The sequence below is a fragment of the Anomaloglossus baeobatrachus genome, chromosome 10 (assembly GCF_048569485.1).
Source record: "Anomaloglossus baeobatrachus isolate aAnoBae1 chromosome 10, aAnoBae1.hap1, whole genome shotgun sequence".
Classification (NCBI taxonomy): Eukaryota; Metazoa; Chordata; class Amphibia; order Anura; family Aromobatidae; genus Anomaloglossus; species Anomaloglossus baeobatrachus.
In genome coordinates, this window is record NC_134362.1 from 46,615,175 (window position 1) to 46,627,674 (window position 12,500).

At 43.7% G+C, this 12,500-nt stretch overlaps 2 protein-coding genes across 4 annotated transcripts in view; one reads left to right on the forward strand and one right to left on the reverse strand.

Moving 5' to 3' along the window:
• Positions 1–12,500, reverse strand: part of RCE1 (Ras converting CAAX endopeptidase 1) — a 433,314-nt gene that overhangs the window by 276,001 nt on the left and 144,813 nt on the right. The gene's annotated exons all lie outside the window — the stretch shown is intronic.
• Positions 1–12,500, forward strand: part of SPTBN2 (spectrin beta, non-erythrocytic 2) — a 279,074-nt gene that overhangs the window by 162,888 nt on the left and 103,686 nt on the right. For both annotated transcript variants that reach the window (XM_075326530.1, XM_075326531.1), the window contains exons 3-6: positions 7,555–7,706; positions 11,537–11,710; positions 12,226–12,317; positions 12,469–12,500. The exon at positions 12,469–12,500 is cut by the window's right edge and continues 49 nt beyond it. In XM_075326530.1, the coding sequence (XP_075182645.1) occupies positions 7,555–7,706; positions 11,537–11,710; positions 12,226–12,317; positions 12,469–12,500 (450 nt within the window). The remainder of the gene's footprint in view (positions 1–7,554; positions 7,707–11,536; positions 11,711–12,225; positions 12,318–12,468) is intronic.

Below are 12,500 nucleotides of genomic sequence, written 5' to 3' on the forward strand. Positions count from 1 at the left end.
TCCATGGTGGTAGACCATTAAAAATAAAATTGGGGGAGAGCAGACTGGATGGATTATTGGTTGGTGTTCACTGATCTACAGGTCCAGGTTCTTACTGGCTGGACCAAAAGAGTTAATTTGATACTAATAACCTAGATTTGGCAGTCGCCCCAGTCTGGAATCGTTGCGTGCCCTGGATAGACTTGGAGAAGTCCTATCTGTGACCCGTTCACATGATCATACTTCAGTTCTTTGAACTATGCTCCAGATTTGTAAAGGAAGTAAAAACATTTCTATCCACCGTTTATAAAGTTGGCCGTGAAGATGAGATTCTGGTGGTCCTATGTCCATGGCTTCTGCCCGATGGTCATCTTCTATTAAAGGATCCAATTTTGGAGGGGTTTCTCCAGGGCGCGAGAAGTCTGCAGGATAATGTTCTCACGTCTGTCTCCAGCTTTACAATGTGAAATGTTTCACATTTGTATTAATATTACATGACACCGTTATCTTACTTTCTCTCCTCGGTATGTGTAACATGTTCTCCTGAGGTTTTGTACATGCAGCACATTCCTATACTTTGTACAAACCCCTCCGGTCTGATGATCTTTCCCTCTCCACCTCGCAGGACATTTTCTGAGCATGTGCACAATTCGTTAATATGATGGAACGATTAATATCACGCTATGGGAAACCTAAGGTTATGTGGTGGGCGTTTGTTTCTGACCTGATCACAGTGATGTCCGGTTGTGATGGTCTAGGCAAATGTCCACCATGTGGTCTTTATTTGTGTATTTTAAGTTCTCGGAACCAGAAGAAACCTGTGATGAGTGATTAGTGACGGGTGAGCACTGCAATCCTTGGGTGCTTGGTACTTGAAATGACCAGGTCTGGTTTCTCGGACAGGCATGACTCAAGTACCCAAGTATAGTGGAAGTCAATGGGATACTCGAGCATTTTTACAGAAGGTCTTCCGAGTGTCCCATTGACTTATATTATACTTGTTACTCAAGTTCCACCCATCCGCACGTCCGACCTGCTCGATTGGTAGTTCTCACCCATCACTAGCAGTATCTCTTCCACCATGCAAATGTGGGCCCTGATGATTAGTTGAGTGACAGCCACACTCCCGCACCCAAAGCCTAGATCACACTTAGCATAAATGCTTCATGTTTTCTGCAGGTGTAACAATTGCTATATATGTTCTAATAGAATATATGGTCAGACCTCCACTGATCACACATCGATGGCCCCATTTATCTTGGCCAAACAGTGATAATTTTTGGACACCACCTTCAATGTGACTGAGGTCAGATTTTGCTTGGCCCTATTAAAGGTCAACTAAAAGTGTGTGTGTGTGTGTGTGTGTGTGTGTGTGTCGTGTGTGTGCGTGTGTGTGCGTGTGTGTGCGTGTGTGTGCGTGTGTGTGCGCGTGTGTGCGCGTGTGTGCGCGTGTGTGCGCGTGTGTGCGCGTGTGTGCGTGTGTGTGTGTGTGCGCGCGTGTGTGTGTGCGTGTGTGCGTGTGTGTGTGTATATAGATACATATACATATATATATAAATATAAATTTATTCTCTATATTATACTGTACATAGATATAAAAGTTTCTCCCTTTTTTAATTTAAAGCAGTTTTTTTTTCTTTGTTTTCTTCTTTCTTGTTCATTTTTCTTCTTGCTATCTCGTTCACTTTTTTTTTTTTCTTTCGCTCTTTTCCTACATCTTTCTTTCGATCCTTCTTTCCTTCGATCCTTCTTCTTTCCTTCGATCCTTCTTCTTTCCTTCGATCTTTCTTCTTCTTTCCTTCGATCTTTCTTCTTCTTTCCTTCGATCTTTCTTCTTCTTTCCTTCGATCTTTCTTCTTCTTTCCTTCGATCTTTCTTCTTCTTTCCTTCGATCTTTCTTCTTTCCTTCGATCATCTTTTCTTCGATCTTTCTTCTTTCCTTCGATCCTTTTTCTTCTTTCCTCCGATCCTTCTTTTTTCTTCTTTCCTTCGATCCTTCTTTTTTCTTCTTTCCTTCGATCCTTCTTTTTTCTTCTTTCCTTCGATCCTTCTTTTTTCTTCTTTCCTTCGATCCTTCTTTTTTCTTCTTTCCTTCGATCCTTCTTTTTTCTTCTTTCCTTCGATCCTTCTTTTTTCTTCTTTCCTTCGATCCTTCTTTTTTCTTCTTTCCTTCGATCCTTCTTTTTTCTTCTTTCCTTCGATCCTTCTTTTTTCTTCTTTCCTTCGATCCTTCTTTTTTCTTCTTTCCTTCGATCCTTCTTTTTTCTTCTTTCCTTCGATCCTTCTTTTTTCTTCTTTCCTTCGATCCTTCTTTTTTCTTCTTTCCTTCGATCCTTCTTTTTTCTTCTTTCCTTCGATCCTTCTTTTTTCTTCTTTCCTTCGATCCTTCTTTTTTCTTCTTTCCTTCGATCCTTCTTTTTTCTTCTTTCCTTCGATCCTTTGGCCTTCCTTCCAGGCTCCTTATCAATGTTTATGGAAGGGGGGAGGAATGTGCCTTTCTACAGCATGTTTAGTGAGCAGGAGTCTTTCATGAAATCACAACCATATTTCTTGTATACAGCAGATTTTATTTGCACTACGTGGAAACAGACTGACACTTTTTTACATTTAATTATCGCAGTAAACCCCTCCACTGTAACTGCCAGGCTAGGACATATGTTCACACATACGTTTTGCATAAAACCTCATCTCGACTTTCTTCCACTTGTAGGCATCTAGATGTTCTAGACAAGTCCAGCATTACTCGCCCTCCCCTGCTCAGGAACGAACTCTCTGCCACAGCTCCCAGTGACTGTTTACAGGCTGCAGCAGCGACATCAGGACTACAGCGCACATGATTGCTGCAGCCAACCACTGGGCTCAGTGTTGATGCAGAGGTAGATGGCATGAGTCGCTGAGTCTAGTGATTGGCTGCAGCGGTCATGTGCGCTGTAGTCCTGATATCACAGCTGCAGTGTGTAAAATAAAAAAAAAAAAATCTCATTCGCAGCTGGAACAGGGGAGAGCGAGTATTGCTGGACTTGTTGTTTTTACATGAACAAGCCTACAGGCAGAAGGAAGTTGAAAGGGGAAAATCCCTTTAAGAAATAAACATCAGAGTCTCATTCTCAGACATTTGTGTAAGAAAAGTGCCACTTGTGAATGCATATACCGGAGGGCCCCATATCTGACCTGTGACACCTGGCCTACAAGAGCAGTGTGAACTGGCCTAAAGTAGCGTCAAGTAGCTAGATGTTATGTTATAATGTTTATTTATGGAAACATCAAAAATAATGTAATATATTTATTCACTTATATAGCGCCATTAATTCCACAGCTCTTTACATACATCAGCAATCCTGTCCCCATTGGGGCTCACAAACTAAAGTCCCTACCAGTATGTGTATGGAGTGTGGGAGAAAACCCACAGAAACACGGGGAGAACATACATACTTCTTACAGATGTTGATCTTGGTGGGATTTTAACACAGGACCTAGCGCTGCAAGACTGCAGTGCTAACCACTGAGCCACTGTGTCGCACTAAATATTACACAACAGAACAGTTTTCTTGCGCAGTTTTGCCGGGATCTGCAGCATGTACGGCGCTCATACTGTCAGACCTCCTTTGATCACACATCAATGTCTTCATTTCTTTTGACCAAACATGGATAATTTTTGGACACCCATTTCAAGTTCACTGAGGTCAGATCTTGCTTTGTCCTTTCACAGGTTAACTAAAGGTGTGTAAATTATAGTAACAGCCCCACACTTTTTATTAGCTGCCATGTGCCAATTTTTTTACGATCCTATAAACCAGATCTTTTGTCTGCAATTTCATGTTGCCGTTTTTACAACCTGAAGTTCCTGGAGTCCGTAAGGAAGAAAATTCGTAAAGGCCTGTCATAGAAAGGTCATATCGGGCAGCACGGTGGCTCAGGGGGTTAGCGCTGTGCGGTGGCTCAGGGGGTTAGCGCTGTGCGGTTGTTCGGGGGGGTTAGCGCTGTGCGGTGGCTCAGGGGGTTAGCGCTGTGCGGTGGCTCGGGGGGGGGTTAGCGCTGTGCGGTGGCTCAGGGGGTTAGCGCTGGTGCGGTGGCTCAGGGGGTTAGCGCTGTGCGGTGGCTCGGGGGGGTTAGCGCTGTGTGGTGGCTCGTGGGGGGTTAGCGCTGTGCGGTGGCTCGTGGGGTTAGCGCTGTGCGGTGGCTCGTGGGGTTAGCGCTGTGCGGTGGCTCGTTGGGTTAGCGCTGTGCGGTGGCTCGTTGGGTTAGCGCTGTGCGGTGGCTCGGGGGGTTAGCGCTGTGCGGGGGCTCGGGGGGTTAGCACTGTGCGGGGGCTCGGGGGTTAGCACTGTGCGGGGGCTCGGGGGTTAGCACTGTGCGGGGTCTCGGGGGTTAGCACTGTGCGGGGGCTCGGGGGTTAGCACTGTGCGGGGGCTCGGGGGTTAGCACTGTGCGGGGGCTCGGGGGTTAGCACTGGGCGGGGGCTCGGGGGTTAGCACTGGGCGGGGGCTCGGGGGTTAGCACTGTGCGGGGGCTCGGGGGTTAGCACTGTGCGGGGGCTCGGGGGTTAGCACTGTGCGGGGGCTCGGGGGTTGGCACTGTTGCTTTTCAGCGCTGGGGTTTCCTCCAGGTTCTCCGTGTTTCCTCCCTCACTCCAAAGACATAGTGATAGGGAATTTAGATTGGGAGCCCCAATGGGGAGAGTGATGATCACATGGAATTAATAATTCTATATAAGCGATCAAAATATCTAATTTGAAGCCTCAGTCCATGTCTGATCCTGTAGTAGCAGCAATGTGTTTTTATGATCATAACTCTTCGATTCTACCTCTTTAGTTGTTTTCGTCTCTGTATTCGCCAGTAGACTTGTGTCATTGTGCATTGGCCACCACTGATTTCCATGCCTCCATCGTACTCCTCTTTGCACCCCTGTATTTATGCAGGGTGTACCGAGACTGTGCCTGATGTCATCTTTGATTACCAGTTGATTTTTCTCCTCGCCGCCACTATAAACAGCGTTACCCAACAAGTTTTTCTAAGAACCTTCTTCTCGGCCTGCTCTCCTCCCCCCGTGGCCGCTCCCTGTGAAACGAGACATGTGATTTTCTTCATGGAACCTGTATTTCTGGTTTTTGGAGTAGCGTAGCTGATGCAATTAGATGCGACTTCCAGGGGGAGGATACACATGGCTAGTCTATAAATCATATTAATAGCAATGTGCTTTTATGCTCAAGGTACAAGACGTGATGTGACAAAGATGTCACCACAAAACTGAAAAGAAAAACAAAAAAACATTTCGCCCTAGAGGCCGTCGTAGTTCCACTGAGAGACGGATGATTTTTTTGTTTGTACCATTGGGACAGTAAACACTGCACCTTCCTCAGGACTCTTCCATCCAAATGCAATTTGCCGGCTAACACGATGCACGTGGTTTCTCACAAACCTAGACCATGGCTTCCAAAGGAAATCTGAGAACAAAAATATCTCCCGGATAGGGGAGTAGGATTTTTATTTTGGGAGGGGGTGGGGGTACGGACTATAAACTCTTTGGGTGCCTCAATGGCTTCCTTGCCTCATCCAGTAAGTTACAAGGACTACCCAACCTCCTACAATGACCTCTTGTTCCAAGTAGATCCTTATTTTAGAACTATGATCTCCTCTGTTGTCTCCATGGCTTCCTTGCATCATCTGGCAAGGTACAAGGACAACCCGGCCTCCTACAATGACCTCTTGTTCCAAGTAGATACTTATTTTAGAACTATGATCTCCTCTGGTGCCTCATTGGTTCCTTGCCTCATCCGGCAAGGTACAACGACGACCCGATCTCCTACAGTGACCTCTTGTTCCAAGTAGATCCTTATTTTAGAACTACGGTAGGATCTCCTCTGGAGCCTCATTGGCTTCCTTGCCTCTTCCGGCAAGATACAAGGATAATTCGGCCTCCTACAATGACATCTTGTTCCAAGTAGATCTTATTTTAGAACACTGATCTCCTCTGGTGCCACCATGGCTTCCTTGCCTCTTCCGGCAAGGTACATGGACAACCCATCCTATTACAATGATATCTTGTTCCAAGTAAATCCTTATTTAAAAATACCAAAAAATCACCACCATCTCGTGATGTATTCTCTTTCCTTGACTATCCATTACCTGGAGGGGTTGTGCCATTAGGCACAGCACTTGAGGAAGCATATGGGATACCACGAGCTGCTGCCTTCAACCCTCCTGGTGCTGTTCTTTTCAGTCCAAGCCTATGCAATCCACTAGAAGAAAATGTGTTTTTTGTCTGAGTGCTGTGGCTGCATGATCACATCTACCCACACTTTTCACTGACGAGGGGCAATCACCCCGAAACACAGTGTCTGCAAATTGGGATTCTGATCTGGCATATATCCTAGGTCATATGAAAAGGCTTGTTAAAAGTCCACTTTTGACTTTTAGGATTGCTACTTCTAATAGGTGGCGCTAGAGCTTGTCTCCTTTCCTGGAGAGACAATTTGATCACATCTGGTCATCTTGTCCTGTGTGACCACTGCAGCTTGTGATTGACTGCAGCAGTCATATGGGATACGACAACATCACAAATGTCTGACCCATCTGTTTTAATCCTGTTGTGTAGCCATTAAAATTAATGAGTTATTATAATGTACATTTTATTTTTTTATTTTTCCATATTGTTTGGTCAGAAAATCCATGAAAATGGAGAGAAAAACTCCTTTATGAAATCATAAATTTGTAAATCTTTTAATCTGTTCCCATGTAAAATGTACATAGCTGTTCACCTTGACTAAACTGGTGTAAAATGTACAGTAAAAAAAAGGAAAAAAGGTGCAAAAAAATCTATAAATCATAATCATATAAACTGAGTAAATCAATAAAATGACAAGGAGGCAATCCAATTATATGATATAGATGCAATAGGTAGAAGTAAAGGTAGTCACAAGATACACAGGACTTAAGTGTTGGTAGCCTATGATAAAGTACAATCCTGGAATATATTGTCAAGTATTATAGTGTAAAAATCACTCGTGAAGGAATCTAATAGATGGTAAATTCTTAGTGTGATATGTTACCTTATCAGCATGTGTCTCTGGACCCCAATCTGATTTTCTGCCTGCTTTGTCAGGGGTTGTCTTACCCTCTCCCCCTGATGAAGCAGGGTGAAACGTCTCAGATACTTGTCTTTTAAAGCTTATAGAGTTAGTTGTTTTTTTTTTTTTTTGTTTTTTTTAATATACGACCTCTGTTCTCAAATAGCAATTGCATAAAAACACAGAAATGTCTACTGTAAGAAAGGTGTGTGTGTGTGTGTGTGTGTGTGTGTGTGTGTGTGTGTGTGTGTGTGTATATATATGTATGTATGTAAGTGTGTGTGTGTGTGTGTGTGTGTGTGTGTGTGTGTATATATATATAATATATATGTGTGTGTGTGTATGTATGCATGTATATGTGTGTGTGTGTGTGTGTGTGTATATATATATATATATAATTTATTATTGATGTCAAATACAATTTTATATATATTTTTTTTTTCTTTTTCTCTTTTAAGTAATCTTTTATATACTGTATTAATGGATATTTCATTCTCTTTACTTCTAGATGAACGTGAAGCCGTCCAAAAGAAAACCTTTACCAAATGGGTCAACTCTCACCTTGCCCGGGTCACTTGTAGGATTTCTGATTTGTACAATGACCTGCGAGATGGAAGGATGCTGATCCGACTACTGGAAGTACTTTCTGGAGAACAGCTGGTGAGTGACTACTATTCGTGGTAGCTGTTTAGAGGGGTTCATTTTGAAGAAATACATCGCGGGACCCTGGTAACAAAGTTTCCTGCAGCCGGAACCCTCAGCGATCGGCTGTGTTTTGTACGGAACTCGCTGTCTTTCATTTCACAGCAGCAGCGCCACCACAGGGGATATGAAGCATTACAGTGTGCATTGAAAACTGGGTTACTCCTCAGCAGGAGACTCTTTGTAGCAGGTTTCCTTTGCATGAGCAGCATCTTCTAATAACTCAGAATTCCCCAATTGGGTACATGAGATCTGTCCTCTAAACCAGACAACCTACTGTAAGCAGTTAGGTATAGATTTTCCTGCATCTTACGATTTGAAGATGTTGGTCACAGATTTAAGTGCATAAATGTGTTAAGCAGATCATCAGCTGTCAAATATATCCTAGTTCCTGTAGGAAACTTTGAATATCTCCTGCATGTTATGTCATATGTGAGCAGATGCAGGGGATGTCTACTACTGGGACAACCCCTTCTGCTTCCACATGTTTCCCCCAGGTAAAATAATAAAGAATATACTCACCTCGCGTAGCAATGCCGTTCCAGTGGTGTCTGGGCTCAACTGGGGTTGTGACATCACGAAAGCCCCGCGTCCAATCATCACCGGCTTCTTTCTCCCCACCTTTGGACCAAATGAGTTCATCAACAGGAAGTGAGCCCTGTGGCTGCGGTCACTTCCTGTCGATAGTTCGTTTGGTCCTAGGCAAATAGAAGAAAGCCTTCTCTGATTGGATGCAAGGCTCGCATGATATCACAACTAGAGATGAGCAAGCCCAATGTTCAGTTATACACAAGAAAACAAAACAGAGTTTGGGTGCTTTACATATGTCGACCACTAATGCAAGCATCTCTGCACTCGGCCCGGTGTGCTCCGTGCTCGGCCCCGTGTGCGAGACGCTGGCAGTGCTCGGCCCCGTGTGCGAGACGCTGGCAGTGCTCGGCCCCGTGTGCGAGACGCTGGCAGTGCTCGGCTCAAGTACGCTCTGTGGTTTGCCCGGTGTGATACTCTTGCAGTGTTTGAATGTCTGGGGGTAACCACAGCGAGATCAGATGTAGTCTGCACCAAACAAGAGGAGAAAAAAAAGCAACCCCCACCCTCGGAAGTGATCTGCTAATGGCAGGCGGAGACCCGAACTGCCAATCTGTAACTTCCATTGGGATTTGGATCAAGTCCGAACCCATGGAGGTTTGGTTCAGCTGCACCCGCCGAACTTCCACTGGTTCAGTCCTCTCCAGTCACAACCCCCCACATGACCTGCGGCACCATTGGAACGGTGCCGGTACAAGAGGGGAGTATAGGCTTTATTATTTTACTTGGGGGAAACGTGTGGAATCAGAAGGGGTTGTCTTAGTAGTGGATAACCCCTTTAAGGTGTAATAGGCAAGTTTGATGACAACACCTATAGAGCTGTAATGGTGGCCATATGGGCTCTCATTTATTGGTTGGCTGCATGCATGCATAAAACCTTAACAAACTGTCTGATACATACATTTACATAAAATATACATTATTTTGGAGAAAATTCCTGTTTGCAATTATACACACTAAAGCAATGCAGGCTAACTCTCCAGATGTGTATCCAATGCAGGAATGCTAACTGCAGATAGAAAAACCCCAAATCCCTCCATTGATCCCTGCCGGTCCTGCTATCGGTCATGTAACTTCTGCAGCAGCCATTGTAGGTGACTCCTAAGTGTCCCCTTGGCTGCAGCATTCATGTGACCGGAGGTCGGGACAGTATCATTGAGCATTAATGCTGCAGGAGAGAGGGATTGATCAGGGAAGTAACTTTTCATTGTTATTCTATATCAATACCTGGTGTTGGGCAACTTATTAACCAAACCCAACCCCCCCATCCCCTAAAATTAAACCCTGCAAGCTGAAGATTGTATATTACAATACAAAACAAGCAAAGATAGGTGAATGACTTTTTCATCCAAGGATGATCTGTAATTCCATTTTTTAGACCTTTACTGGCCAGCCACGCTGTGGAGTAGTTGGATGCATGTGATGGAACATTGTCCTGCATGAAAATCATGTTTTTCTTGAATGATACCGACTTCTTCCTGTACCACTGCTTGAAGAAGTTGTCTTCCAGAAACTGGCAGTAGGTCTGGGAGTTGAGCTTCACTCCATCCTCAACCCGAAAAGGTCCCACAAGTTGATCTTTGATGATCCCAGCCCATACCAGTCCCCACCTCCACCTTGCTGGCGTCTGAGTGGGAGTGGAGCTCTCTGCCCTTTACTGATCCAGCCTCTGGCCCATCCATCTGGCCCATCAAGAGTCACTCTCATTTCATCAGTCCATAAAACCTTTGAAAAATCAGTCTTAAGATATTTCTTGGCCCAGTCTTGACGTTTTATCTCATGTTTCTTGTTCAGAGGTGGTGGTTTTTCAGCCTTCCTTACCTTGGCCATGTCCCTGAGTATGGCACACCTTGTGCTTTTTGATACTCCAGTAACATTGCGGCTCTGAAATATGGCCAAACTGGTGGCAAATGGCATCTTGGCAGCTTCACGCTTGATTTTCCTCAATTCATGGGAGTTATTTTGCCCCTTTTTTTGCCCAACACGCTTCTTGCGACCCTGTTGGCTATTTGCCATGAAACGCTTGATTGTTCGGTGATTACGCTTCAAAAGTTTGGCAATTTCAAGACTGCTGCATCCCTCTGCAAGACATCTCACAATTTTGGACTTTTTAGAGCTTGTCAAATCTCTTAATCCAAATGAAAGGAAGTTGCCTAATAATTAAGCCCCCCTTATATAGGGTGTTGATGTCATTACACCGCACCCCTCCTCATTACAGAGATGCATCACCTGATTTACTTAATTGGTAGTTGGCTCTCAGCCTATACAGCTTGGAGTAGGATAACATGTATAAAAAGTATCATGTGAGCAAAATACTCATTTGCCAAATAATTCTGCACACAGTGTATGTAAATACAAGTTGCATATTCACTGCTCCTTGCACCCACCTCCCAGTGAATTCACTATCACTGCTGAGCGGTTGGGGGGGGGGTATCAGTGGGGGCAGCAGTGCAAATTCAGTTCAGATTTATTTTCACTGATGAGAGGAGGGAGAAATCACTATGCAATTTGTATTTACATATGCTTGACTAGTAACTACATCGCACTGAATTCTATGGAGCTTACAACAAGATACCAGGATAAGGTAGAGCAATAAAACTTACTGATCCTCAAAGCTCTCCTTAACACTAGAACTCTTGAGGTAGTCATTTTGACTACTTTGCACCATGTATTTCTATATAGGTGTCACGAGTCCAGTAGTTCTAGTGTTAAGCCTTATTTAAAGATATTAGTATTGTACCGCAAAATCACTTGACAGATTCTCTTATGAAATCCTGATAATTGTGCTTCAGTTACAATGGAAACCTACGACTTTAAAAGTTCTAAAAATACAAGCCGCAAACCTGTGTGAAAACCAAAATTTGTGTTTGTCTTTGTACTTTTACACATGACTGTATAAGATCTATTGTCCTCAGTTTGCGTAGTTAATCTGCTTTGTATCGATTTTTCACATAATTAACATTCTTGGACATTTAATAATTTATAAGGTAGTATAGATAACACTGTCCTCTACAATGAGGGTGTGGGGGGAGCAGCATGCCAGAGGTACCATTGTGCTGGGTACTGGGGGTCCATGGACACTTAACAAGAGTATGTTGACTCAGTGACCTAAAAAGCCCCCATCATATGCTATCACTCATGTTCTCCAGTTTCTGCAGCTGATCTTATTTCTTATCGAATTGACTTTTTTTTTATTACAGCCCAAGCCCACCAAGGGTCGTATGCGGATTCATTGCCTAGAAAATGTGGACAAAGCTCTGCAGTTTTTGAAGGAGCAGAAGGTCCATCTAGAGAACATGGGCTCCCACGACATTGTGGATGGCAACCACAGACTGACCCTAGGGCTTATTTGGACGATCATCCTCCGGTTCCAGGTAACATTAAACTTTTTGAAATTGTTCGTCCCTACACGAAACCATAAATCCCCATTTTTCTTTCTATAGATCAATTGCACATATACGTATATTCCTTGCTGCTCTTCCTTTAGTATAGGAGTATTACACATACATTTCTCGGGATTAGTACAATATTTGGATGCACTTGAGGCATTCTTGACCAAAAATATACGATAAAATCACAACTGCTCCTCAAAACATTTTAGGCCGGAGACTCTGTACTACGCAGCCATGGGCCATCCATATGGTGCTGTATGATACCCCCATATAGCACAGTGTTAGTGATTCTCCCCTAGGAGCATTTGAAGAGGTAAATCCTCCATCTGATCACATGTAGCAGACTTTTCTTTTCCGTCTTCTATAGATCCCTATAGCATTGTATTGGTGCCACCGAGCATCTGTATGCCTGAAACCCAGAGATCAAATCCAAGAACCGATTTAGAAAGGAGGCCGAAATGATCCCAAATCAAGGAAATCTTATGTTTTCTTTGCAGATTCAAGATATTAGTGTTGAGACAGAAGATAATAAAGAGAAGAAGTCCGCCAAGGATGCCTTATTACTGTGGTGTCAAATGAAGACTGCTGGGTATGTGCACTGCAAACTACAAGCTAGTTTACCAATGTAAAGTGTAGCCTATTATTTCCAGTGACAATATGATATTGCCATATATTTTTAAAGAAGGAATTTGTGGCTGATGTCATTAAGCGGTTTTTTTTTTGCTTTTCTTTTACTTTAGGTATCCAAATGTTAATGTTCACAACTTCACAA